This window comes from Carcharhinus amblyrhynchos, unplaced genomic scaffold (genome assembly GCF_965287045.1).
Source record: "Carcharhinus amblyrhynchos unplaced genomic scaffold, sCarAmb.v2.hapA scaffold_890, whole genome shotgun sequence".
NCBI classification, from domain to species: Eukaryota; Metazoa; Chordata; class Chondrichthyes; order Carcharhiniformes; family Carcharhinidae; genus Carcharhinus; species Carcharhinus amblyrhynchos.
Genome location: NW_027650630.1, coordinates 22,918 through 50,000, shown reverse-complemented (window position 1 = coordinate 50,000; position 27,083 = coordinate 22,918). Strand labels below are relative to the sequence as shown.

Below are 27,083 nucleotides of genomic sequence, written 5' to 3'. Positions count from 1 at the left end.
CTGTTCTTGAGTCAGTTGGTACGTGACCTCAGACTTTTGTATCTTTTTCCCGACGGAAGAAGTTGGAAGAGAGAATGTGAAATCGACAGTTGTCAGAGAGTTTAAAAGAGTTAGAATGAAGTTTGAGAAGCAGAGGGCAAGGATAAAAGATGAAATTAGAAGATATGCTAGACACAGCTTGTAAGAAGCCGCCTCGCCCTGGCGCCATCACGGGAAAAAGAAATGGCGTCCCTCCAGTGAAGCATCGAGGAGTTGGCTATTCGGAGAAAGGCGCCGCAAAACAAGTGAAGTTGTTGTTGTACTGGGACCTCCCCTCTCTCCGAAGTCTGACTGACGTCCTTTGTTCTTTTTCCCCCTCCCTCTCCAATGACCGGGTGCGTCTCTCCCCCTTCCCCGCCGTCCCCTGGACAGACATCGATGAGTGTGAGCAAGATTCTCACGGCTGCAGCCACCACTGCGGGAATATCATTGGAGGCTACCACTGCTACTGCCCGGCTGGCTTCGTCCTTCAGGGTGACCGACGGACCTGCGGACGTGAGTACGGGTGCCTTTGGGGCATGACCAAGTGACCTCCTCACGTCCGACTCATTCACAGAATCCCTATGGTGCAGAAAGAGGCCATTCGGCCCATTGAGCCTGCACCAACAGTAATCCCATCCAGGCTCTATCCCCGTAACTCCACATATTTACCCTGCTAATCCCCTGACACTAAGGAACAATTTAGCATGGCCAATCCACCTAACCCGCACATCTTTGGACGCTAAGGGGCAACTTTGCATGGCCAATCCCCCTACCATGCACATCTCTGGACATTAAGGGCCAACTTAATGGGCAGACCCTGTAACCTGCACATCTTTGGACACGATTGCCCTTTAGTGCCCAATGATGTGTAGGTTAGGTGGATTGGCCATGCTAAATTGCTGTTTAGTATCGGGGGATTAACTAGGGTAAATGTGTGGGATTGTGGAGGATGCAGCCTCAATGGGCTAAATGGCCTTCTCCTGCACTGCAGGGATTCGAAGATTTGATTGTTTGGCCGTGGCTGATGCTGTGTTTCATCCGCAGGGGTTCGAGCTACCTGTCCCGCGCATGTTTTACCCGACAGCCTCTTGGAGCCAACGTGGCCAAAGTTCAACTTCCGAGACACGGTGAAGGTGACGTGTGTCCGAGGGTACGAAATGGTGGAGGTGAGGCAGGCAACATCTGCTGCAGTGGCACCGGTTCCTTCATGGGTTCCGTCACACCCGACCGGCATTCCTTACACACCTGGCACACCCAGAACAAAGAACAGTACAGCACAGACCCCACATCTGGGGTGAGGGCGGCACGGTAGCACAGTGGGTTAGCACTGCTGCGTCACAGCTCCAGGGACCCGGGTTCGATTCCCGGCTCAGGTCACTGTCTGTGTGGAATTTGCACATTGTCCTCATGTCTGCGTGGGTTTCCTCCGGGTGGCCCGGTTTCCTCCCACAGTCTGAAAGATGTGTGGGTTTGGTTGATTGGCCATGCTAAAAAATTGCCCCTTTGTGTCCTGAGATGCGTAGGTTAGAGGGATTAGTGGGTCAGTTATGTAGGGATATGGGGGTAGGCCTGGGTGGGATTGTGTTCGGTGCAGACTCGATGGGCCGAGGGCCTCTTTCTGCACTGTAGGGTTTCTATGACCCTTCAGCCCTCCAAGCCTGCACCAATTATGTTGTCCTTTCTAGACCGATCACCTGTATTTTTTTTTATTCCCTGTCTGTTCATGTGCCTATCAAGATAAGTCTTAAATGTGGCTAACGTGTCGACCTCAACACCCTCACTTGGCAGCGCATTCCAGGCCCCCATCACCGTCTATTTTAAAGAAAAACTTCACTGAACCTTTCCCCCCTTTATCTTGACCATTTCCCCATTTGTAATCTTCATTTCTGCCCTGGGGAAAAAAGCTTCCAACTGCTCATACCCCTCATAATTTTATAACCTTCTATCAGGTCGTCCCTGAGCCCTCCGCCTTTCCAGGAGAACAATCCCAGTTTATTCAATCTCTCCTCGTAGCTAATACTCTCCAATACCAGGTAACATCCTGGTAAAGTCTCTCCGAAGCCTTCTGGTAGTTTGGTGACTAGAACTGGACGCAGTATTCCAAATGTGGCCTAACCAATTGTAACATAATTTGACAGCTTTCTACGCGATGCCCCCTGTCCGATGAAGGCAAGCACACCCCATGCTTTCTTCACCACCTTTTCCACCTGTGCTGCCACTTTTAAGGATCTGTCGACGTGTCCTCCCAGATCTCTGTGTGTCTATGCTCCTGATGATTCTGCCAATACCCACGTTCTAACCAAATTCAAAAGGCCAATCCAGTTAAACAGTGGGCACCGCACTTGAGTAAGGATGTGAAAGCATCAGGTCAGATGGACCGAATGGCCTCGTTCTAGAAAATAGAAGCAGGAGGCCCCTTCCAGCCTGCTCCTCCGTAAATTCATTATAATCGTGGCTGATCATCCAACTCGACCGCCCGATCCCGTTCTTGTGACTCTCTTCCTGGTGATGTGGGACTTCAGTCAGGCAGTTCAATTGGAAAATCATAGAATCCCTACAGTGCAGAAGAGGCCATTCGGCCCAAGTCTGCACCGAGTCTCTCTGATAGAGCTTCTTACCCTTTCTCCCCCCAATTCCATCCTCGCAATCCAATACATTTCCCATGGTCAATCCACCTAACCTACACATCTTTGGACATAAGGGGCAATTTAGCATGGCCAATCCACCTAACCTACACATCTTTGGACACCAAGGGGCAATTTAGCATGGCCAATCCACCTAACCTACACATCTTTGGACACCAAGGGGCAATTTAGCATGGCCAATCCATCTAACCTGCACATCTTTGGACACTAAGGGGTAACTTAACATGACTAGTACACCTAACCTATACAGGGAAAGAGAGAGAGGGAGAGAAACTGGGGGTAGTGGGAGAGAGAGGGTGAGGATGAGGGAGAAGGAAAGGGAGAGGAGGAGAGAGAGAGGGAAGAGAGAGTCAGGCAGAGAGATAGGGGGAGAGAGAGCTGGGGGTAGAGAGAGAGAGAGAGAGCTGGGGGTAGAGAGAGAAAGAGTGGGACAGAGAGGGAAAGAGAGAGATGTAGGAAGGCTTCAGGGAGAGAATTCCAGACCTTGGACCCCAGGAATGGCCACCAATGGTGGAGCCGTGATGATGGGTGACGCACAAGACCGAAATCAGAGGAATGTTGAGATCCCAGAGGGAAAAGGGAAGGTTACAGAGATAGGGAGGAAGGGCTCTTAGGAAAGAGCGAGGCCCCTGGGGAGGGAGCGAGGGCCCCTGGGGAGGGAGTGGGGGGGCCCTGGGGAAGGAGCGAGGGCCGTGAGGAGGGCATTGGGGGGGCCCTGGGGAGCGAGCGAGAGCCCTGGGGAGGGTGTGGGCGGGCCCTGGATGGGGATGTGAAGCAAGGCTGAGAATGTGAGTTAATCCAACAATTGCTGTGCCATTCCCCTCAGGGACTGAAGACAATTCCCAGTTTTTATGCGGAATGCCAACAGGATGGAAGTTGGAAGACTCCTGGATACAGCTGTCAACGTAAGTTTTGTGTGTGTGTGTGTGTGTGTGGAATGCTAGCTATTGTCACCATTAATCCGGAATATCGCAGAGCGGAATCTCTGAAGCTTTGGGCGAGATCTTCTGGCCTCCCAGATGGGTGTTTCTGGTGGCAGGAAGCGGCATGCCAGTCACCGGTGGCAGGATCTGCTCCCGCCACTGACAATGGAACTTCCCACTGAATCCACCCCCCTGCTGCTGGGAAGTCTGTGTGGAGGGCAGGGTTGGCAAAGATGGCATGACCAGGCAATGCCACTGACCTGAACTTGGGAACAGCGAAGATAGGTGGAGGCCATTTGGCCCTTCGAGCCTGCCCCGTCATTCATCACCACCATGGCTGATCGTCCAACTCAATAGTCTAACCCTGCTTTCCCCCCCTCCCCCCCGTAACCTTTGATCCCGTTCGCCCCAAGTGCTACATCCAGCCGCCTCTTGAATACGTTCAATGTTTTGGCATCAGCTGCTCCCTTTGGTAATGAATTCCACAGGCTCATCGGGTGAAGAAATGTCTCCTCACCTCTGTCCTAAATGCAGTAAGGAAGGCAAATGGTATGTTGGCTTTCGTAGCGAGAGGATTTGAGTACAGGGATAGGGATGCTTTGCTGCAATTGTACAGGGCGTTGGTGAGGCCACACCTGGAGTATTGTGTGCAGTTTTGCTCTCTGTATCTGAGGAAGGATGTCCTTGCTACAGAGGTAGTAGTAGAGGTGAGTCCAATTTTGACTTTTAAAAAGCGTTCAGACAGTTACATGGGTAAGATGGGTATAGATCGACGTGGGCCAAATGTGGGCAATTGCATTAATTAATGATTAAAAAAGGGGTGGTATGGACAAGTTGGGCTGAAGGGCCTGCTGCCATGCTGTAAACTCCATGACACTATCAGAGAGCTCAGAGATCTTGGAGGGTTGTGGGGCAGTAGGAGAGTACAGCAGACAGGTAAGCAAAGGGTGGTTGGGGGGGGTGGGAGTGGTGGGTGGAGGGGTGAGTGAGTGAGCAGGGCACCGGTGAGATTGGAGAGTTTAAAAATGGAGGTAGACTGGGGGCTGATGTGGGTCAGCGAGGACAAGGAGAGGAGGTGACGGGAGAAGGAACTCCATCGGGACACCAACGCCAACAGATCCAGTTAGTTAATCCGCTTCCGAGATATCTCTATTCACATTTACTGTGCTTTCCTTCAGCTGTAGACTGTTCGATTCCACCTAAGATTGAGAACGGCCAAGTTACGTTCATCACACAGGCAGATGTCACCATCTATAAATCCGTAATTCGCTATCAGTGCGATGAGCCTTATTACCAACTACAATCAAACCAAAACCGTGAGTAGATTACACCAAAGAAGAACATAAACTAGAAAGAGTGCAGAAAAGATTTACCAGGATGCTACCAGGACTTGATGGATTGAGTTATAAGGAGAGACTGGATAGACTGGGACTTTTTTCCTGGAGTGTAGGAGGCTGAGGGGTGATCTTATAGAGGTCTGTAAAATAATGAGGGGCACAGATCAGCTAGACAATATCTTTTCCCAAGGGTAGGGGAGTCTAAAACTAGAGGGCATTGGTTTAAGGTGAGAAGGGAGAGATACAAAAGGGTCCAGAGGAGCAATTTTTTCTCAAAGGTGGTGGTGTGTCTGGAACGAGCTGCCAGAGGCAGTAGTAGAGGTGGGTACAATTTTGTCTTTTAAAAAGCATTTGGACAGTTATATGGGTATAGAGGGATGTGGGCCAAATGCGGGCAATTGGGACTAGCTTAGGGGTTTAAAAAAAAGGTGGCATGGACAAGCTGTGCCACCCTTGCACATGTTAACCTGAATAGGTGTTAGGAGTTAGTAAATGCCTCTTAAGAAATGTGCTATGTTCTCTTGGCCAGCTCCGTTTTTGAAAGAATTTGTTTTCGGAGTGCGGGCGTCGTTGGCCATTTGCTGCCCATCCCTAATTGCCCCTTGAGAAGGTGGTGGGTGAGCCGCCATCTTGAACCCACTGCAGTCCCCAGGTACCTGGAGGAAACCCGCGCAGACGTGGCGAGCAGCGGGTGGGTAGAACGTGTAGACTCTACACAGGCAGTGACCCAAGCTGGGAATCAAACCCGAGACTCTGGTGCCATGGGGTGGCAGTGCTAACCACTGTGCCACTCCATGTCCCAGGATGGGAGGGTTTGGCGGGGTGAACATGAGGGATGAGGCCGATTTTGCCGATGTAGAAGCGAATGGCCTCTTTCTGCACCGTAGGGATTCTCTACACATGTTAAGATGCATAGGTGCTAGGATTTAGTAAAAATGCCTCTTAACAAATGTGCTATGTTCTCTTGGCAGAAGAATTTTATTGTACAGCTGAAGCAACGTGGGAGAATAATGGAACAGGTCAAATCCTTCCTCAGTGCATCCCAGGTACAAGTAGTAACTGTTACTGACAAAACGCAATTGTTAGTAAGAACTATTGTGGCAAGGAGAGACGCACTGTGGAAGTTTTCCCGTCTCATAGTCATAAGGACAAACACAATTTCTCACAAATGCAGGAACACCAAATTTCAAATGGCGACAGCAATTAGTGTTATGGGAGGTTAGGGCGGTGTTCAGTCGGCAAGCGTCTCTGGCTGAGGTGATGCCATGGAGAAAAACGACAGGGACCCCCAAACTCTCAGGAACTTTTTAAAACAAAAGCTAGTGGTTTCATTAAATTTTTTTTTCTGTTGAGAATGGGTTCCCACCTTTGAAAAACTTTCGCAACATGTCTCTCTTTCTAGCAATATTCAACTGTTAGTTTATTTACTTATTAGTCACAAGTAAGTCTTATATTAACACTGCATTGAAGCTACTGTGAAAATCCCCACACTCCGACGACTGTTCGGGTAACACTGAGGGAGAATTTAGCACGGCCAATTCACCTAACCAGCATATCTTTGTTGAAGTTGGTATATTAGGGTCACAGGCTTACGTTAATGCTGCAATGAAGTGACTGTGAAATTCCCCCAGTCGCCACACTCTAGAGCCTGTTCAGCTACACGGAGGGAAAATTTCGCCAATGCACACTAACTGGCACGTCATTTGGACTGTGGGAGGAAACTGGAGCACCCGGAGGAAACCCACACAGACATGGGGAGAACGTGCAGACTCCACACAGACAGTGACCCAAGCTGGGAACCGAACCTGAGTCCCTGGCACTGTGACGCAGCAGTGCTACCCACTGTGTCACCGTGCCTTTAGCCTTAATAGCGAGAGGATTTGAGTACGGGGTAGGGATGTTTTGCTGCAGTTGTACAGGGCATTGGTGAGGCCACACCTGGAGTGTTGTGTGCAGTTTTGGTCTCCTTATCTGAGGAAGGATGTCCTTGCTGTAGAGGGAGCACAGCGAAGGTTTACCAGGCTGATTCCTGGGATGGCAGGTCTGTCATACGAGGAGAGACTAAGTTATTTAGGATTGTATTCACTGGTAGTTTATGAGAATGAGAGGGAATTGTGTAGAAGCTTGGTCTCCTTCTGCGCTGTAAAGATTATAAGAACATAAGAAATAGGAGCAGGAGTAGGCCATCTAGCCCCTCGAGCCTGTCCCGCTATTCAATAAGATCATGGCTGATCTGATAGTGGTTCAGTTCCACTTACCCACCTGCTCCCCATAACCCTTAATTCCCTTATCGATCAGAAATCTATCTACCTGTGACTTAAATATATTCAACGAGGTAGCCTCCACCACTTCAATGGGCAGAGAATTCCAAAGATTCACCACCCTCTGAAAGAAGTAGTTCCTCCTCAACTCTGTTGTAAATTGATTCTCCCTTATTTTGAGGCTGTGCTCTCTAGTTCTGGTTTCCTTTCTAAGTGGAAAGAATCTCTCTACCTCTACCCTGTCTATCCCCCTCCAACGAGTACAGGCCCAGTCTATTCAATGTCTCCTCATAAGCTAACTCCCTCATCTCCGGTATCAGCCTGGTGAACCTTCTCCGTACTCCCTCCAAGGCCAATATACCCTTTCGCAAATAAGGGGACCAAAACTGCACACAGTACTCCAGCTGCGGCCTCACCAGTGCCCTGTACAGTTGCAGCAAGACCCCCCTGCTTTTATATTCTATCCCCCTCGCTCTGAAGGCCAGCATCCCATTCGCCTTCTTGATCACCTGCAGACTGAGCTTTTGCGATTCGTGCACAAGGACCCCCAGGTCCCTCTGCACAGGAGCATACTGCAACTTTTCACCATTTAAATAATTTTACTGTTATTCTTTCCAAAGTGGATAACCTCACACTTGCACTATGTCAAATCTCCTCTCAACTTTCCCTTCTGCAAGGGAACAAAGAATCAAAGAGTCTACAGCTGAACTTTTAACAAAGAAAATTACAGCATGGGAACAGGCCCTTCGGCCCTCCAAGCCTGTACTGACCCTGCTGCCCGACTGAACTATAACCCCCTACCCTTCCGGGGACCATACCTCTCCATTCCCATCCTATTCATCTATTTGTCAAGATGCCCCTTAAAACTCACTATTGTATCCGCTTCCGCTACCTCCCCGGGCAGCGAGTTCCAGGCACCCACCACCCTCTGCATAAAAAACTTGCCTCGTAACATCTCATTTGAACCTTGCCCCTCGCACCTTAAACCTGTGCCCCCCTAGTAACTGACTCTTCCACCCTGGGGAAAAGCTTCTCTATCCATGCCCCTCATAATCTTGTGACTTCTATCAGGTCACCCCTGTTAATGTAAGTCAATTTACATTAACACAGCAATGAAGTTTGTGTGAAAATCCCTGAGTTGCCACGCTCCAGTGCCTGTTCGGGTAACACTGAGGGAGAATTTAGCACGGCCAATGCACTCTAACCTGTGGGGGGGAAACCAGAGCACCTGGAGGAAACCCACACAGATACGGGGAGAACATGCAAACTCCACACAGGCAGTGACCCAAGCTGGGAATCGAACCCAGGTCCCTGGCGCTGTGAGGCAGCTTGGCTAACCACCGTGCCATTGGGTGAGGGTGGTGGGAGGGGTTTGGGGGAGGGTGGGGGGATGAAGGGGGTGAGGGTATAGGAGGGCTTGGGGGGGAAGGTGGGGGGGATGAAGGGGGTGCTGAGGGTGGTGGTGGGAGGGGCCGTGAGGAGGGTGGGGGGATGAAGGGGTTGCTGAGGGTGGTGGGAGGGGCCATGGGGAGGGTGGGGGGATGAAGGGGGTGCTGAGGGTGGTGGTGGGAGGGGGTGATGAAGGGGGTACTGAGGGTGGTGGTGGTGGGAGGGGCCGTGGGGGGGTGATGAAGGTGGTACTGAGGGTGGTGGGCAGGCCAGGTTTAATGGAGAGTTGATGGGGCACCAGGTTCTGAGCTTTGCTTTCTCGGTTCCGTCCACAGTGTGCGGCAAGCCCAGCAACCCCGTCATCTTCCGTGAGCGGATCATCCGGGGCTCGGTGGCAAAGAGGGGCAACTTCCCCTGGCAGGTCCTCTTCCAGCGGCCCAGGGGGGCGGGGGCCCTGATTTCCGACCAGTGGGTGCTGACGGCCGCCCACGTGGTGGAGGGGGCCCCCAGCCTGTCCATGGTGGCCGGCATCACCAGCACAAAGCACCTGGAGCGTGACGGCACCCGGCTGCGGCCCGCGGAGGTCTTCGTCCACCCCAGCTACCGGCCGGACTCCGGCCACGGGCACAACTACGACCACGACATCGCCCTGGTGCGGCTGCAGTCCAAGGTGCGGCTGGGGCCTGACCTCTCGCCCATCTGCCTGCCGCCCCGCAATGCCCAGCATCTGCTGCCCTTCAACAAGATGGGCCTGGTCTCGGGCTGGGGCCTGACCGAGAACGACACGCTGCCCACCGACCTGATGTTCGTGCGGCTGCCCATCCGGGAGCTGGCCGAGTGCCGAAGCCTCGCCGCCGGGCACCAGGTCACCATCACCGACAACATGATCTGCGCCATTGGCCAGGACGGTTCGGATAGTTGCCAGGGCGACAGCGGAGGGGCCTTTGTCTTCTCCCATTCCAAATCCAGACGCAACGAGTTCTTTGTTGGTGGCATTGTGTCGTGGGGCATCAGGTGTGGCACCTTCGGTTTCTACACAAAGGTGATGAACTATCTGGACTGGATAGAGGAAATCATGAGAAATAACTAACCTCTCAGAACACACAACATAGAACGTAGGGCAGAGGACGTAGGACATTGAGCAGAGGACGTAGGACATTGAGCAGAGGACGTAGGACATTGAGCAGAGGACATACAACTCAGGACATAGGACGTAGAATATAGGACAGAGAACATACAACTCAGGACATAGGACGTAGAATATAGGACAGAGAACATACAACTCAGGACATAGGACGTAGGACAGAGAATATAGAACAGTACAGCACTTGAACAGGCCATTTCAACAGTAGGCGGCGTGGTAGCACAGTGGGTTAGCACTGCTGCTTCACAGCTCCAGGGTCCTGGGTTCGATTCCCGGCTCAGGTCACTGTCTGTGTGAAGTTTGCACATTCTCCTCGTGTCTGTGTGGGTTTCCTCCGGGTACTCCGGTTTCCTCCCACAGTCCGAAGATGTGCGGGTTAAGTTGGTTGGGCGTGCGAAGAAATTGCCCCTCAGTGTCCAGGGATGCGTAGGTTAGAGGGATTAGTGGGTATAATATGTAGGGATATGGTGGGGGGTAGGGCCTGGGTGGGATTGTGTTCGGTGCAGACTCGATGGGCTGAAGGGCCTCTTTCTGCACTGTAGGGTTCTATGATCTGTGATTTGGCCCACTATATTGTACCGAACATGATGCCAAATTAAACTAACCCCTTCTGCCCGCCCTTGCTCCCTATCCCTCTATTCCTCGCACATTCGTGTGCTTATCCAAAAGCCCTTAAAATGCCCCGATCGTAACTGCTTCCAGCATCACCCCTGACAGCACGTCCCAGACACCTAACGCTGTCTGTGTATAACACTTATCCTTCACGACACTGCAATGAAGTTACTGTGAAAATCCCCTCGTCGCCACATTCTGGTGCCTGTTTGGGTAACACTGAGGGAGAATTTAGCATCCTAACCAGCATGTCTTTCAGACTGTGGGAGGAAGCCGGAGCACCCGGAGGAAACCCACACAGACACAGGGAGAACGTGCAGACAGTGACCCAAGCTGGGAATCGAGCCCAGCACCCTGGCAGTGTGAGGCAGCAGTGCTAACCCACTGTGCCACCATGCCACCTCTACATCTCTGCAAAATGGATTGTCAACACAATCTATGCCTCTCATAATTTCTAACGTGTCTCCCCTCAGCCTCTGCCATTCCAGAGAAAACAACCCTAGTTTGTCCAGGCCCTCCTTATAGCTCAGATGCTCTCATCCAGGCAACATCCTGGTAAACCTTTTCTGCACCCTCTCCAGAGCCTCCACATCCTTCCTGTAACACGGCAATCAGAATTGTATAAACCGTAGAATCTCTACAGTGCAGAAGGAGGCCATTCGGTCCATTGCACCAACAACAATCCCACCCAGGCCCTATCCCTGTAACCCCATATATTTACCCCGCTAATCCCTGTCACCCATGCATCTTGGGACACTAAGGGACAATTTAGCATGGCCAATCCACCTAACCTGCACATCTTTGGACACTAAGGGGCAATTTAGCATGGCCAATCCACCTAACCTGCACATCTTTGGACACTAAGGGGCAATTTAGCATGGCCAATCCACTCAACTTGCACATTTTTGGACACTAAGAGGCAATTTAGCATAGCCAATCCATCTAACCACATCTTTGTACACTAAGGGACACTTAACGATGGCCAATCAACCTAACTTGCACATCTTTCGGACTGTGGGTGGAAAGCACAGCACCCGGAGGAAACCCACGCAGACACGGGTGGGGGGAGAACTCCGCACAGAGAGTGACGCAGACCGGGTCCCTGGAGCTGTGAGGCAGCAGTGCTAACCGTTGTGTCACCGTGCACAGAACGTGAGTGTGGCCTAACCAAAGATTTACAAGGCTGCAACATGACGCTTCTACTCCGTGCCCCGACCAGTAAAGGCAAGCATACCGTAAGTCTTTATCACTCTATCTACTTGTGTAGCCATGCCAATGAAAAAGTGTTACTGAGTTTGAATATCAGGATTTCTTTCAAATGAATTAAAATTGAAAGTTTGTTAACCAGTTTGCTTATTATCATTTGCTAAAATCTCACATCGTTTCTCCACACTCCCTGACCGCACATCGCCACACGAATTTTTGCGCAAACTCCTGTCTTGGGTTCATGCCACACTATCTGTAACCCCCATGACTTGCCTGAACTTGCAACATCTCACTGACTGTCCTGTCTGGAGACAATACACATCTCTTTAACCTATGCATAATGCTATCTCCACTTACATTGTACCTTTAAGATTTGATTAGCTCGCATTCTAATCAGTATTCTGTAAACTGAGTTTGTGTCTTTATATGCCTTTCTCTGATCTGAACTCTCCACTCACCTGACGAAGGAACAGCATTTCCGAAAGCTTATGGGTTTACTATCAAATAAACCTGTTGGACTTTAACCTGGTGTCGTGAGACTTCTTACTGTGTTTACCCCAGTCCAACGCCGGCATCTCCACATCTTTGAGAGAAAAACAGACATTCTACCGAAGTTTTTCACCCGGCACTCAGCTGGTCACAGAATCACAGGATACTGTAGTGGAGAAGAGGCCCTTTGGCGCATGAAAGACCCTGACCTGCCCACCTAATCCCATTTCCCAGCATTTGGCCCATGGCCCTGAATGTTATGGTGTGCCAAGTACCCATCGGGTACTTTTTAAAAGGATGTGAGGCATCCCACCACCACCACCACCCTCCCAGGCAGCACATTCCAGACCCTCACCACCCTCTGGGTAAAAAGGTTTTTCCTCAAATCCCCCCTACACTTTTTTATTTGATTTGATTTATTATTGTCACGTGTATTGGGATACAGTGAAAAGTATTGTTTCTTGTGCGCTATACTGTCAAAGCATACTGTTCAGAGAGAAGGAAAGGAGAGGGTGCAGAATGTAATGTTACAGTCATAGCTAGGGTGTAGAGAAAGATCAACTTAATGCGAGGTAGGTCCATTCAAAAGTTTGACAGCAGCAGAGAAGAAGCTGTTCTTGAGTCGATTGGTATGTGATTTCAGATTTTTGTATCTTTTTCTCGACGGAAGAAGGTGGAAGAGAGAATGTCCGGGGTGCGTGGGGGTCCTTAATTATGCTGGCTGCTTTTCCCGAGGCAGCGGGAAGTGTAGACAGAGTCAATGGATGGGAGGCTGGTTTGCGTGATGGATTGGGTTATGCTCACGTCCTTTTGATGTTCCTTGTGGTCTTGGGCAGAGCAGGAGCCCATACCAAGCTGTGATACAACCAGAAAGAATGCTTTCTACGGAGCATCTGTAAAAGTTGGTGAGAGTCGTAGCTGACATGCCAAATTTCCTCTAAGTTGCTGAGAAAGTAGAGGCGTTGGTGGGCTTTCTTAACTACTGCTAAGCCTCCCACTCCTCACTTTAACTTGAGTCCCCTCATGACTGACACTTCAACTAAGGGGAACAGCTGCTACCTATCCACCTTGTCCCTGCCCTTCATAATCCTGTCCACATTGATCAGGTCACCCCCTCAGTCTTAGCTGCGTCAGCAGAAACAACCCAAACCCCCTCAACCTATCCAGATGCAATTAAGCCAATCTTCAAATTCTCACAACAATTTATACTGCATGAGAAAAGGGCGCTAAGTGGTTGGCAAGTCGAATAGCATTAGTCGAGGTGTCACCAGGGAGAATGTAGCAGGCAACTAATGACCCCTCAACGCTTCCTTCGAAAAGGAAATATTCAATTTCTGGACATGTTCCTCTCTCCTGCACAAGGCACCTCCCTGAGTATATTCCTCTTGTTTGTTTTTACAGGATGTGGGCGTCACTGGCTGGGCCGGCATTTATTCCCCGTCCCTAACTGCCCTCCATTTTCATAGAATTCATCAATTCCCCACAGTGCAGAAGGAGGCCATTTGGTCCATCGAGCCTGCCCCAACAACAATCCCACCCACCCCCTATTCCCGGAAGTGTTTACCCTGCTAATCCTCCTAACCCATTCACCTCTGGACACTAAGGGACAATTAAGAACAAAGAACAACCCAGCACGGGAAACAGGCCCTTCGGCCCAACGAGCCCGCGCCGCCGTTTCAACAAAGCATTTTCCTACACCTACACTGCCCCGTGTGTATGTGAATGGTACCCCTAATGTAGCCAAATTCAGGGGAGAATAGTGTAGGGTCAATTTGGTACACCAAATTAGCATAGCCAATCCACCTAACCTGCACATTTTTGGACACTAAGGGGCAATTTAGCATGGCCAATCCATCTAACTTGCACATCTTTGGAAACTAAGGGACAATTTAGCATGGCCAATCCACCTAACCTGCTTATCTTTAGACACTAAGAGGCAATTTAGCATGGCCAATCCACCTAACCTGCACATCTTTGGACATTAAGGGGCAACTTGTCTGGGTAGGGTTAGGATTTGCCTCAAGGTTAGGGTAATGTGAAGTTTAGTGTTAGTGTTAGGGGTTGGGTTTTTGCGGTGGGACAGAGAAAGAGCATGTCCCCTTTTCTCCATGTTGTCCCACTTTTCCTTTGGCTCACGTCTAACCCTTGTTGCCCCTTGTGGTTAGAGTTAGGGCTGGGGTTAGTGTTAGGTTTGGGTTAAGGTTAGGGGTTAGGTGTTATAGTTAGTGTTAGGTGTTAGGGTTAGGATTAGAGGTTAGTAGTTAGGGTTAAAATTAGTGTTAGGGTTAGGGATTAGGGTTAGGTGTTAGGGTTATCGTTAGGGTTAGGTGTTAGAGTTAGGGTTGGGATTAGAGGTAAGGGTTAGAGGTTAGAGTTGGAGTTAGGGTTAAGTGGTAGGGTTGGGATTAGATGTTAGGCTTTAGGGTTAGGAGTTAGAAGTTAGAGTTAGGGGTTAGGCATTAGGGTTAGAGTGTGCGGGTTAGGTCTTAAACACTAGGGGCTAGGATTAGGGATTAGGCGTTAGACATTAGGGATTAGTGTCAGGGGTTAGTGGTTAGATGTTGGGGGTTAGCGTTAGGGATTGGGGCTAGGGGTTAGAGGCTATGTGTTATGGTTTAGTCTTTGGGATTAGGGGTTTGAGGTTAGACGTTATGGGTCAGGGTTAGGGAATAGGAGTTAGCGTTAGAGTTGGGGAACAGGGATTATGGGTTAGCATTAGGGTTAGGGATTAAAGTTTAGAGGTTAGGGGTTGGGGGTCAGCAATTTGACGTAAGAGTTAGGGGTTAGAGGGTTCGGATTAGGTTAGAGTTAGGGTTGGGGTTAAAGGTTTGGGTTAAAGATTGGGACATTAGGGTTACAGGTTTGGGGTTAAGGGTTAGCATTTAAGGTTAGGGTTAAAGATTGGGACATTAGGGTTAGGGGTTAGCGTTAAAGGTTTGGGTTAAAGATTGGGACATTAGGGTTACAGGTTAGCGTTAAAGATTGGGACATGAGGGTTACAGGTTAGGGGTTATGGGTTCGGGTTAAAGGTTAGGGTTAAAGGTTGGGACATTAGGGTTACAGGTTAGGGGTTATGGGTTAGGGTTAAGGGTTAGGGTTAAAGGTTAGGGTTAAAGATTGGGACATTAGGGTTACAGGTTTGGGGTTAAGGGTTAGCGTTAAAGGTTAGGGTTAAAGATTGGGACATTAGGGTTACAGGTTTGGGGTTAAGGGTTAGCATTAAAGGTTAGGGTTAAAGATTGGGACATTAGGGTTACAGGTTTGGGGTTAAGGGTTAGCGTTAAAGATTAGGGTTAAAGTTGGGATATTAGGATTACGGGTTAAGGGTTAAAGCTTGGGACATTCCACTTCACTCCAACTGGGACATCATTTCCTTCCTGATCATATTCGTTGAGTAAACTGTGAGAGACCAATCAGGAAGCTCGGAGTAAATAACTGTGCAATGTCGAGGGGTTGAGTTTGTTGGTTTTAGTTGAAGATTAATCCCAGGTTGTCGAGTGCTGTGAACTGATCTGTTCCACCGACCAGCTGAGGACTCTCATGCCAAGTTATCCTGACGCCATGGATGTGAGATTGCTGTCGATGCGGTGAGTGTGACACTGAACGTTGACAAGGGTGATCGCGTTCCCGGGAAGCTGATGTAACTGTTCCCTTTAGGAGCGAGGTGGCTTATTCCGAGATGAATCCCTGACCACCAAGAAGCTTGTTTGCTGGGAAAAGTGTTTTGCCCTGTGGCACCAACACCAGTCAGAGTGAAAGTTCTGACCGCACTTGGTTGTGACTTGGCTACGTAGAGGATTCAATCATTAACCTGGATCTTCCCATCGCTATTGCCAGCCTCTATGGGGGTGATTTCACTGGTTCGTCCCATGGGGAGGTCTTTGCAGGAACAGAGCGGGGATGTTAGGCTTAAGGGCAATCAGGGTGGGGTCAATCAAAGTGGGGGCAGTTTTGAGGCCGGGTAATCGAAGGAGGACAGTCGGTTGGGGGAGTGATGCCCTGGGGGTGAGGGGGGTGGGGATAATGACAGGTATCCCAGTGCACCGTGGGTACACTTGTCAATGCATCTTCACAATGGCGCCCCCGGAACTCAGCAGCTGGCTTTTCGGCGCAAATAGACTCCGACTACTCCCCCTGCTGGCGAGAATCACATTTGGCTTCATTTTGCCTTCGAAGAGTTGTATGATTGTGTCTGGGAATCCATTGCCATGTTTCTCTCCTGTTTTCACACTTGTTCGGGACTTTTTTCAAAAGATCACCCTTTACGTGTGTGTACGCATTATTACCAGTAATCCTTGTTGAAAACTGTCCTGTATAGTGTGAACTAAATTCTCAGTCAGTGGGCAAAGTTGGAAACTAAACTTCAAACCATTTCCTAAGAGTTGGTTTATTTACAGAATGCAGCATTATGTATGTCTAACTCCTAACCTCAGGGTCCCCGTAGTCTCTGTTTAAACTCTGTCAATATATCAACCAGAAATAAACAAATGACCCAGAATGCAGAAGGGAAGGACAACACCTACACTGGAAATTTAAATAAAACATCAAAAGGAAAGTCAACTAACTGAACCTAAAATGTCACACCAGCTCCCCCCCACAGCGGCCATGGGTAACAAAAGGACTGACACCATAAGCATGGTCAGTCCACCTAAGCTACAGATCTTTGGACATTAAGCAGCAAGTTATCATGGTCAATCCATCTAACCTGCACATCTTTGGACATTAAGTGGCAATTTAGCATAGCCAACCCACCTAACCTACACATCTTTGGACACTAAGGGGCAATTTAGCATAGCCAATCCCCCAAACCTGAACATCTTTGGACACTAAGGGGCAATTTAGGTGGTCAAACCAACTAACCTGCACATCTTTAGATACTAATGGACAATTTGACATAGCCAATCCACCTAACCTACACATCTTTGATCACTAAGGGACAATTTAGCATGGTCAGTGCCACTAACCTGCACATTTTTGGACTGTGGGAGGAATCCAGAGCACTCAGAGGGAACCGGGGGAGAACGTGCAAACTCCACACAGACAGTGACCTGAGAATGGAATCATACCCGGGTCCCTGGTGCTGTGAGGCAAACGTGCCAACCAGATTCACTGCGGCAACTTGCCAAGGCTTCTTTGCCAGCACCTTCCAAAACCCACAAGAAACTGACGCTGGAGGGAGGGTCAAGTTATTGACCAGGTAGACAGATAAGGGTAAAAAAATTGGGTGGTTGTCAAGGTTTCCAAGACGGGAGATTAGAAAGTTGGGCTTGGTGAGGAATTCACAGACAATCCGAAATAACCAAAGTTTGACACCCGTTCCAGGAATCTCCACAATCTCTCGCTATCCTCGAAGATCCATTAATAAGGTTAGTTCAATCCTTTTTTTTACCCGGTGTCTTGTCCAGGTCTCTGCCGCTGTTTTGGGCTTTAATGGCTGTGGCGTTGACTGAATTGAACCAGACGAGTTTATTTGGTGAGATCTACCTGCCAAACTATCACCACCGGGAGACCCGTACCTGGGATATCACCGTTCCGCCAGGGTTTGCCCTCAGGCTCCATTTCCGGCACTACGATTCACTGGAATCTTCATCCTGTAAGCAGCAGTACATGGAGGTATCACCACGTTCCATTCTCTTTAGATTCAGAGTTACACACCCTGGGGTCGCAACCGGGGGGCAGCAGGGTGGCACAGTGGGTTAGCACTGCTGCCTCACAGCGCCAGGGACTTGGGTTCGATTCCCAGCTTGGGTCACTGTCTGTGCGGAGTCTGCACGTTCTCCCCGTGTCTGCATGGGTTTCCTCCGGGGGCTCTGGTTTCCTCCCACAGTCCAAAGATCATAGAATCCTGCAGTGCAGATGGAGGCCATCTGACTCATTGAGTCTGCACCGACCACAATCCCACCCACGCCCTACCCCATAACCCCATACACTTAGCCTCGATCGCCCTCCTGACACTAAGGGGCAATTTAGCATGGCCAATCCACCTAACTTGCACATCTTTGGACTCTAAGGGACAATTTAGCATGGCCAATCCGCCTAACCTGCACATCTTTGGATGCTAAGGGATAATTTAGCATGGCCAATCCACCTAACCTACATGACTTTTGGACTGTGGGGGCAAACCAGAGCATCCAAAGAAAACCCACACAGACACAGGGAGAACATTCAGACTGCACACAGACATTGACCCGAGCTTGGAATTGAACCTGGGTCCCTGGCGCTATGAGGCAGCAATGCTAACCACTGCACCACTGTCCATGTAGGATTGGGTGCGACTGATTCAGAGCCTCCCTTGTTGACCCGTTCGCTTCCCTCACGCTTTTGTGTTTCACCGCAGGCCTTTGCCGACCGGCAGCGACTGGGAACCTTGTGTGGCAACAGGTCCTTGGTGCAGGTGCACTTTCCAAGCTCAAAGTTGATGGTGAATGGTGACCACATTGTTAAACTGCGCGCACGGTTCAATTCCTTGGGTCAGGAAGGCCGACGGGGATTCTCCCTGTTTTACGAAGCCATCGGTAAGTTGTTCTCCACCGAGTTCAGTGTCATCCTGGCTTTCACCTTCCTTCATCGTAATTGGGTCAGAACTCTTCCCTTCCCAAACAACAGTGCTGTGTGTGTGTGTGTGTGTGTGTGTGTGTGTGTGTGTGTGTGTGTGTACGTGTGTGTACCTTAAAATCACGCCCCCTCCCCCAAACCCACTATGGACAGCAGAAGTTCAGGATGGAGACTTGTGAAGGGAAGGTATATAAGAATGGTCCCAGGATAGATTGGAGGATCTGGAGCTGGTTTAGAATCCTTCCAGTGAGGAAAGTGGCTATTCCACTGATTGAGTCTGCGCTGACTGTCCGAAAGAGCATCCCACCCAGGCCCTATCCCCATAATCACACTCATTGACTATGGCCAATCCACCTAACCTGCACATCTTTGGACACTAAGGGGCAATTTAGCATGACCAATCCACCTAACCTGCACATCTTTGGACACTAAGGGACAATTTAGCATGGCCAATCCACCTAACCGACACATCTTTGGACACTAAGGGGCAATTTAGCACGGCCAATCCACCTAACCTACACATCTTTGGACACTAAGGTGCAATTTAGCATGGCCAATCCGCCTAATCTGCACATCTTTGGACTGTGGGAGGAAACCGAAGCACCCAGAGGAAACCCACGCAGACGCAGGGGAGAATGTGCAGACCCTACACAGACAGTGACCCAAGGGCAGAATTGAACGGGCCCCTGGCGCTGTGAGACAGCCACGCTAACCACTGTGCCACCATGCCGCCCTCTTCCTTGGAGGGAGATTCGATCGAGGTGTTCGAAGTGATGAGGGGGCCTGGGACAGAAACAGTTCCCATTGGTGGAAGGGTGGAAAACAAGGGGCACATAGATTTAAGTGATTGTGTAAAAGAAGCAGTGGAAACTACAAAGAGTCGTGAATGTAGCCCAATCCATCACGCAAACCAGCCTCCCATCCATTGACTCTGTCTACACTTCCCGTTCCCTCGGGGAAAGCAGCCGGCATAATTAAGGACCCCACACACCCCAGACATTCTCTCTTCCACCTTCTTCCATCAGGAAAAAGATACAAGAGTCTGAGGTCACGTACCGACCGACTCAAGAACAGCTTCTTCCCTGTTGCTGTCAGACTTTTGAATGTAACTACCCTATATTAAGCTGATCTTTCTCTACACCCTAGCGGTGACTGTAACACTACATTCTGCAACCTCTCCTTTCCTACTCCCTTATGCACTCTATGAACAGTATGCTTTGCCTGTATAGCGCACAAGAAACAATACTTTTCACTGTATCCCAATACACGTGACAATAATAAATCAAATCAAGTCAAAGAACATAAGAACTAGGAGCAGGAGTAGGCCATCTGGCCCCTCAAGCCTGCTCCCCCCCATTCAATAAAATCATGGCTGATCTTTTCGTGGACTCAGCTCCACTTACCCGCCCGCTCACCATAACCCTTTACTGTTCAAAAATCTATCTATCCTTGCCTTAAAAACATTCAGTGAGGCAGCCTCACTGGGCAGGGCAGATTCACAACCCTTTGGGTGAAGAAGTTCCTCCTCAACTCAGTCCTAAATCTTCTCCCCCTTATTTTGAGGCCGTGCCCCCTAGTTCTAGTTTCACCCGCCAGTGGAAACAACTTCCCTGCTTCTCTCTTATCTGTTCCCTTCATAATCTTATATGTTTCTATGAGATCTTCCCTCATTCTTCTGAATTCCAATGAGTATAGCCCAGTCTCTCTCTTCATAAGCCAACCCTCTTAACTCCGGAATCAACCTAGTGAATCTCCTCTGCACCCCCTCCAGTGCCAGTATATCCTTTCTCAAGTAAGGAGAGCGAAACTGTACACAGAACTCCAGGTGTGGCCTCACCAGCACCTTATACATAACCTCGCTGTTTGTAAACTCCATCCCTCTGGCAATGAAGGACAAAATTCCATTTGCCTTCTCACTTACCTACTGCAAACCAACTCCTTGAGATTCCTGCACAAGGACGCCCAGATCCCTCTGCACAGCAGCATGCTGCATTTTTTTTTACCATTTAAATAATAGTCCATTTTGCCGTTATTCCTACCAAATTATATGACCTCACATTTACAAATTGGAATTCGAATTTGAAGGAGGAAATGGATCTTTATCCGAGGATGAAGGGTACTGGTGGGGGAGCGGCACTCGCTGTAGTTTGGAGAGATCTGATGGACTAAATGGGCTTCCTTCTGCATCCCGCAATTCGGTGATACGGATCAATAGTGGAAAAACATGTCTATATTTTGCCCTTTTCCAGATATTGACGAATGCGGCTATCGCTGGGATTCGCAGAGCGCTTGTGACCATTTCTGCCACAATTACATCGGAGGATACCAATGCGTCTGTCGCAAAGGCTACAGCCTCCAAAGCGACCGGAGAACTTGCAAAGGTAATGCGCATTGTCAAGACCCCAGGCCAGTAACTCCAAGGTGCTTTATTAAGACAGCTTAACTGCTTACGGTTTTACAATTGAAATTGGCATTGCTGTTTCACTCCAGGTACGATTCAATTGATCCACGAGGGAGCTTTTACCAAACAAAGTTTATTTAAGGACTTAGTTAATATTATAATAAAAAGAATCTTTTGTCAATTGCGAGAATCAAATGTGGTACAACATAAACCTAGCCATCTATGGCGTTCCAAATCAACAACATCTCACAAAGGAGGAGAAATAGAATTATGGAATCCCTATAGTGCAGAGCGAGGCCATTTGACCCATCGAGTATGCACTAACCACAACCCCACACGGGCCCTATTCCCGTAACCCCACGTATTTATCCTGCTTATCCCCCAGACACTAAGGGTCAACTTAGCATGGCCAATCAGCCTAACCTACATATGTTTGGAGACCAGGGGCAATTTAGCAAGGCCAATCCGCCTAATGGGCACATCTTTGGACACTAAGGAACAATTTAGCACGGCAAATCCACCTAATCTACACATCTTTGAAAACCAAAGTGCAATTTAGCATGACCAATCCACCTAACCTGCACATCTTTGGACATTAAGGGACAATTTAACATGGCCAATCCACCTAACCTGTACATCTTTGGACACTAAGGGACAATTTAGCATGGCCAATCCACCTAAATCACACATCTTTGGACACTAAGGAGCAATTTAGCATGGCCAATCCACCTAACCTGCATATCTTTGGACACTAAGGGACAATTTAGCATGGTCAACCTGCCTAACCTACGCATCTTTGGATGCTAAGGGCAATTTAGCATGGCCAATCCACTCAACCTGCACAACTTTGGACACTAAGGGGCAATTTAACATTGTCAATCCACCTAACCTACGCATCTTTGGATACTAAGGGGCAATTTAGCACGGCCAATCCACTCAACCTGCACAACTTTGGACACTAAGGGCAATTTAACATGGCCAATCCACCCAACCTGTGCAACTTTGGACAGTAAGGAGCAATTTGGCATGGCCAATCCACCTAACCTGCACGAGTTGAGGCTCTGGAGTCGCAGGTAAGGACAGCAGATTTCCTTCTCTCAAATACATTAGTGAACCAGATTGGTTTTTCTAACGATTGACAATGGATCATCAGTAGATTCTGAATTCCAAATTTCTTTTTTACTGAATTCAAATCCCACCATCTGCTGTGATGGGATTCATACCTGCGTTCCTAGGACATCAGTTGAGTTTCGGTGGATTGGCCATGCTAAATTGCCCCTTAGTGCCCAAAGATGTGCAGGTTAGGTGGATTGGCCATGGTAAATTGCCCCTTAGTGCCCAAAGATGTGCAGGGTAGGTGGATTGGCCATGCTAAATTTTCCCTTAGTGTCCAAAGATGTGTAGATTAGGTGGATTGGCCATGGTAAATTGCACCTTAGTGTCCAAAGATGTGCAGGTTAGGGGGATTGGCCATGCTAAATTTCCCCTTAATGTCCAAAGATGTGCAGGTTAGGCGGATTGGCCATGCTAAATTGCCCTCTATTTTCAAAGATGTGCAGGTTAGGTGGATTGGTGGGGTAAATATGTGGGATGATGGGGAAAGAGCAGAAGCTGAGTGTGGGTAAAATGCTCCGTCGGAGGGTCAGTTCAGACCCAGTGGGTCGAATGGCCTCCTTTTGCACGGGGTGGGGGGGGAGGTGATTCTATAATTCCTTGCATTCCATGCATTCTCCAAGGCAACGTCTCAATGCCTTGCCAACCGGACAGCATCCTCTCCTCATTCTGTATAAATTGTTTCCTTTACGGTTTGTATGTGTGTTCTGATGAGTACAAGAGGAAAAAGCTTCAACCAGCCTGTCTCTTTTTGCTGAAATTTAAGGTTTGATTGGTTTATTTTTCTCCCCCAGTCACAGACTGCGGTGTCCCTGAAGAGCTTGAAAACGGTGGCTATGATTACGTCACTGCCCTCAATGTGACACTGCTGGCTTCGGTGATCAAGTACAAGTGCGACAAGCGATATTACACCTTGAGTGGCGACAGAGATGGTGAGATTCTGGAATGAAATGAGGGGAAGGCAGCAGAGAAGGCCACTCTCTCCGCTCGCCTCTCCTTCAGGCAGAGGAGGTTACAGGAGGTGTGAGGTAGCACCTTTCATAACCGTACAACTCTCCAGAGCCACTGGGCTACTTCTGAAGTACGGTGCAAGTTATAACCTAAGAATTTTCACCAAGGAAACTCCCACCAGTGTTAAAGCAGTCTGTTGCTTGATGGATGAATGTCAGTCGGCACAGAGTAATCCTCACAGTGCAGGAGAAGGCCATTTGACCCATCAAGTCTGCCCCAATAAAGCATCTAACCCAGATTCCTCGCCGTGTCCCTGTACCTCCATGCATTATACCTGTAATCCACCTAACCTGCACACAGATGCACACTAAAGAGCAATTTAGCATGGCCAATCCACCTAACCTACACATCTTTGGACACTAAGGGGCAATTTAGCATGGCCAGTCCACCTAACCTGCACATCTTTGGACACTAAGGGGCAATTTAGCATGAGCACCTGGAGGAAACCCAAGCAGATGGGGCAGGGGGGGAACGTCCAGACTCTTCACAGACGGTCACCCAAGGCCGCAATCAAACCCGGGTTCCCTGGCGCTGTGAGGCAGCCGTGCTCAGCACTGGTGGATAACTCCACTGCTCGATTGGGAAACGGGATCGCTCACCTCCGCCCGAGTGGAGGCAAGGAATTTAACCTTTCCTCCGGGATCTCCAACCTGACAGAGCGGCACTCCCTCAGCACTGCGCCGGGAAGTGTCAGCCTGGATTTCTGTGCTGGAGTGGGTTTGAGCCCCCTGTCTCCAAGGTGAGCGCCTCACCACAAAGTCAGTCATTTGTTGAGGAGTTCCTACGTGCTAATGACCTTCTTCATTCTCATCTTCACCCTCATCCCACTCAGGACTGTACACCTGCACTGCCAATGGCAAATGGACGAACAGCAAAGTTGGGCAAATCCTCCCATCCTGTAAGCCAGGTGAGTGATTATTTCACCCTCCCGTTCCTTCACCGCGGCCAAAATCCACCCAGGACCATCTTCTCAATTGAATAGAAATGGAAATTGGAGGCTGGACAAAATGAGGTACCAATGGTCCATTGCCCATCGATGGCAGGAGGAAAAAACAATTTGCCACGCTCCCACTATAGTAGGCGAGTGGTATCAACACTAGACTGTTCATCCAGAAACTCAGCCTGACCTTCTGGTGGACACGGGTTGGAGTCCCGCCAAGGCAGGTAATGGAGCTTAGATCAGCTAGATAGTCAACATCTTTTCCCAAAGGTAGGGGAGTCCAGAACTAGAGGGCAGAGTTATAGGGGAGAATTAAAGAACAAAGAGACCTAAGGGTACAGGTTCATAGCTCCTGGAACGTAGAGTCACAGGTAGGCAGAGGTGGTTAAGAAGTGGCTGCCGTCGGTGGTGGTGGAGGTAAATTCGATAGGGTCCTTTAAGAGACTTCGGGATGAGTACATGGGACTTAATAGAATTGAGGGTTATAGGTAAGCCTAGTAGGTAGGAATATGATCGGCGCAACTTGTGGGCCGAAGGGCCTGTTTGTGCTGTAGTTTTGCTATGTTCGATGCTTGGTTTCATTGGTCAGAACATTCAATACAGGAAATCATAGAAACCCTACAGTACTGAAGGAGGCCATTCAGCCCATCGAGTCTGCACCAACCACAATCCCACCCAGGCCCTACCCTCAAATCTCTACATATTTACCCACTAATCCCTCTAACCTATGCATCTCAGGGCACTTAGGGTCATTTTTAGTACGGCCAATCAACCTAACCCTTCGGGCTGTGGGAGGAAACCGGAGCACCTGGAGAAAACCCACGCAGACATGAGGAGAATGTGCACACTCCACACAGACAGTGACCCTAGCCTAATTGAACCCAGGTCCCTGGAGCTGTGAAGCAGCAGTGCTAACCCAGTGCTTCCGTGCTCTTGGTAAGGCCACACTTGGAATACTGTGTACGATTCTGGTCACCCTATTATAGAAAGGATATTATTAAACTAGAAAGAACTGCCCTTCAAAGGCAACTAGGGATGGGTAATTTTTTTTTTTATTAATTCATTTGTGAGACATGAGCGTCACTGGCTGCCCACTATTTATTGCCCAACCCTCATTGCCCTTGTTCAGAGGGCAGCAGAGAGTCAATCCCACTGGCTATGGGTTCTGGAGTCACATGTAGGCCAAACCAGGGTAAGGACGGCAGATTTCCTTCCCTAAAGGGAACCAGATGGGTTTTTCTGACACTGGGTCATCAGTAGATTCTTAATTCCAGACTTATTTTTATTGAATTCAAATTTCACCATCTGCTGTGGCGGGATTCGAACCCGGGTCCCCCAGAACATTAGCCGAGTTTCTGGATTAATAGTCCTGTGATAATACCATCAAGCCGTCGCCTCCCTAGGCTGAAGGACATTAATAAATGCTGACTAGCCCATGGTGTCCCTGTCCCATCAGTCATTTGGTCATAGAGGTTTACAGCATGGAAACAGGCCCTTCAGCCCAACTTGTCCATGCCGCCCTTTTTTTTTAACTAATCTAACCCACTGTGTCACCCTGCTGCCCATAAATAATAAAAATGGCAAGAACAAAGAAAATTACAGCACAGGAACAGGCCCTTTGGCCCCTCCAAGCCTGCACCCCCCATTGCTGCCCGTCTGAACTAAACCCCCCTACCCTTCCGGGTACCATATCCCTCTATTCCCCATCCTATTCATGTCCTTGTCAAGACACTCCTTAAAACTCACTGTCATATCCGCATCCACTACCTCCCCCCGGCAGCGAGTCCCAGGCACCCTCTGTGTAAAAATCTTACCTCGTACATCTCCTTTAAACCTGTGCCCCCCTCTTCCACCCTGGGGGAAAAAGCTTCTGACTATCCACTCTGTCCATGCCCCGCGTAATCTTGTAGACTTCTATCAGGTCGCCACCCCTCAACCTCCGTCCTTCCCAAAACAAAAAGAGCTGATAAAGAAGAATATTTAAGAATTCTCACCTCTTTCCCCCGTGACGTGCCTGGACTTTATTTCTTTCTGTTGGGCAGTGTGCGGGAAGCCGGAGGTGCCACCTTCACCCACCCAGCGCATCTTTGGCGGAATGCCGGCGGAGGAGGGGAACTTCCCCTGGCACGTCTACTTTGAGACCACGGTGTGCGGCGGGGCGCTGATCGCTGACCGGTGGGTGCTGACCAGTGCCTCTTGCGTGGAGCACCAGAGGACGATGCGTATGTTCGCCGGCGGATCGGACAGGAACGCGTTGGCGCGGTGGCAGCTGCTGGAGGCGGAGGAGATCGTGCCCCACCCGCTGTTCGCCCGCTTGCCCGGCGACCGGCCGTGCCTGGATTTCGACAACGACCTGGCCTTGATTAGACTCAAGAGGAGGGTCAGGATGGGCCCCACCGTCTCCCCCGTCTGCCTGCCCGCCGCGCACCCCCTCTACCAGCCGGTGGCGGGGAAGGTGGGCTACCTGTCCGGCTTCGGCAAGACGCAGGACTTTGCCCAGAGCGACGCCCTGATGTTTGCCTCAGTCCCCGTGGCGGAGAGGTCGCGGTGCGAGAACGTCTCCGGCGCAGGCGGGACAGTCCCGTTGACTGCGAACATGCTGTGCGCCGGAGGTCGGGGGAGTGACGCCTGCGCGGGGGACGGAGGGGGTGCCCTGGTGTTTGAAGACCCCCTGGGATCAGGCACATATTACGTGGGCGGGATTGTGTCCTGGGGCATCGGGTGTGGCACGTACGGGATTTACACCAATGTCATGAAATACCTGGAGTGGATTGAGAGCACCATGGGAATGCCAAAACCAGGCCAATAGAATAGGATCCCGACAAAGCCATTCGGCCCATCGATACTGCACCAACTCCCTGAAAGGACATCCCTTCCACCCTATTCCCACATTCTACCATGGCCAATCCATCTAACCCGCACATCTTTGGACACTAAGGGACAATTTAGCATGGCCAATCCACCTAACCTGCACATCTTTGGACACTAAGGGACAATTTAGCATGGCCAATCCACCTAACCTGCACATCTTTGGAC

The 27,083-nt window shown here is 49.7% G+C and overlaps 1 protein-coding gene across 1 annotated transcript in view; it reads left to right on the top strand.

Moving 5' to 3' along the window:
* LOC145340273 (mannan-binding lectin serine protease 2-like) overlaps window positions 1-26,856 on the top strand; it is a 27,239-nt gene extending 383 nt beyond the window's left edge. The window contains exons 2-14 of the mRNA XM_080184719.1: window positions 412-534; window positions 1,066-1,187; window positions 3,493-3,571; window positions 4,768-4,905; window positions 5,898-5,972; window positions 8,912-9,657; window positions 15,556-15,614; window positions 17,433-17,640; window positions 18,365-18,542; window positions 20,832-20,963; window positions 22,891-23,028; window positions 23,940-24,014; window positions 26,090-26,856. Of these exons, the coding sequence (XP_080040845.1) occupies window positions 1,179-1,187; window positions 3,493-3,571; window positions 4,768-4,905; window positions 5,898-5,972; window positions 8,912-9,657; window positions 15,556-15,614; window positions 17,433-17,640; window positions 18,365-18,542; window positions 20,832-20,963; window positions 22,891-23,028; window positions 23,940-24,014; window positions 26,090-26,856 (2,604 nt within the window). The 5' untranslated portion in view covers window positions 412-534; window positions 1,066-1,178. The remainder of the gene's footprint in view (window positions 1-411; window positions 535-1,065; window positions 1,188-3,492; window positions 3,572-4,767; window positions 4,906-5,897; window positions 5,973-8,911; window positions 9,658-15,555; window positions 15,615-17,432; window positions 17,641-18,364; window positions 18,543-20,831; window positions 20,964-22,890; window positions 23,029-23,939; window positions 24,015-26,089) is intronic.
* Window positions 26,857-27,083: the final 227 nt, after the last annotated feature.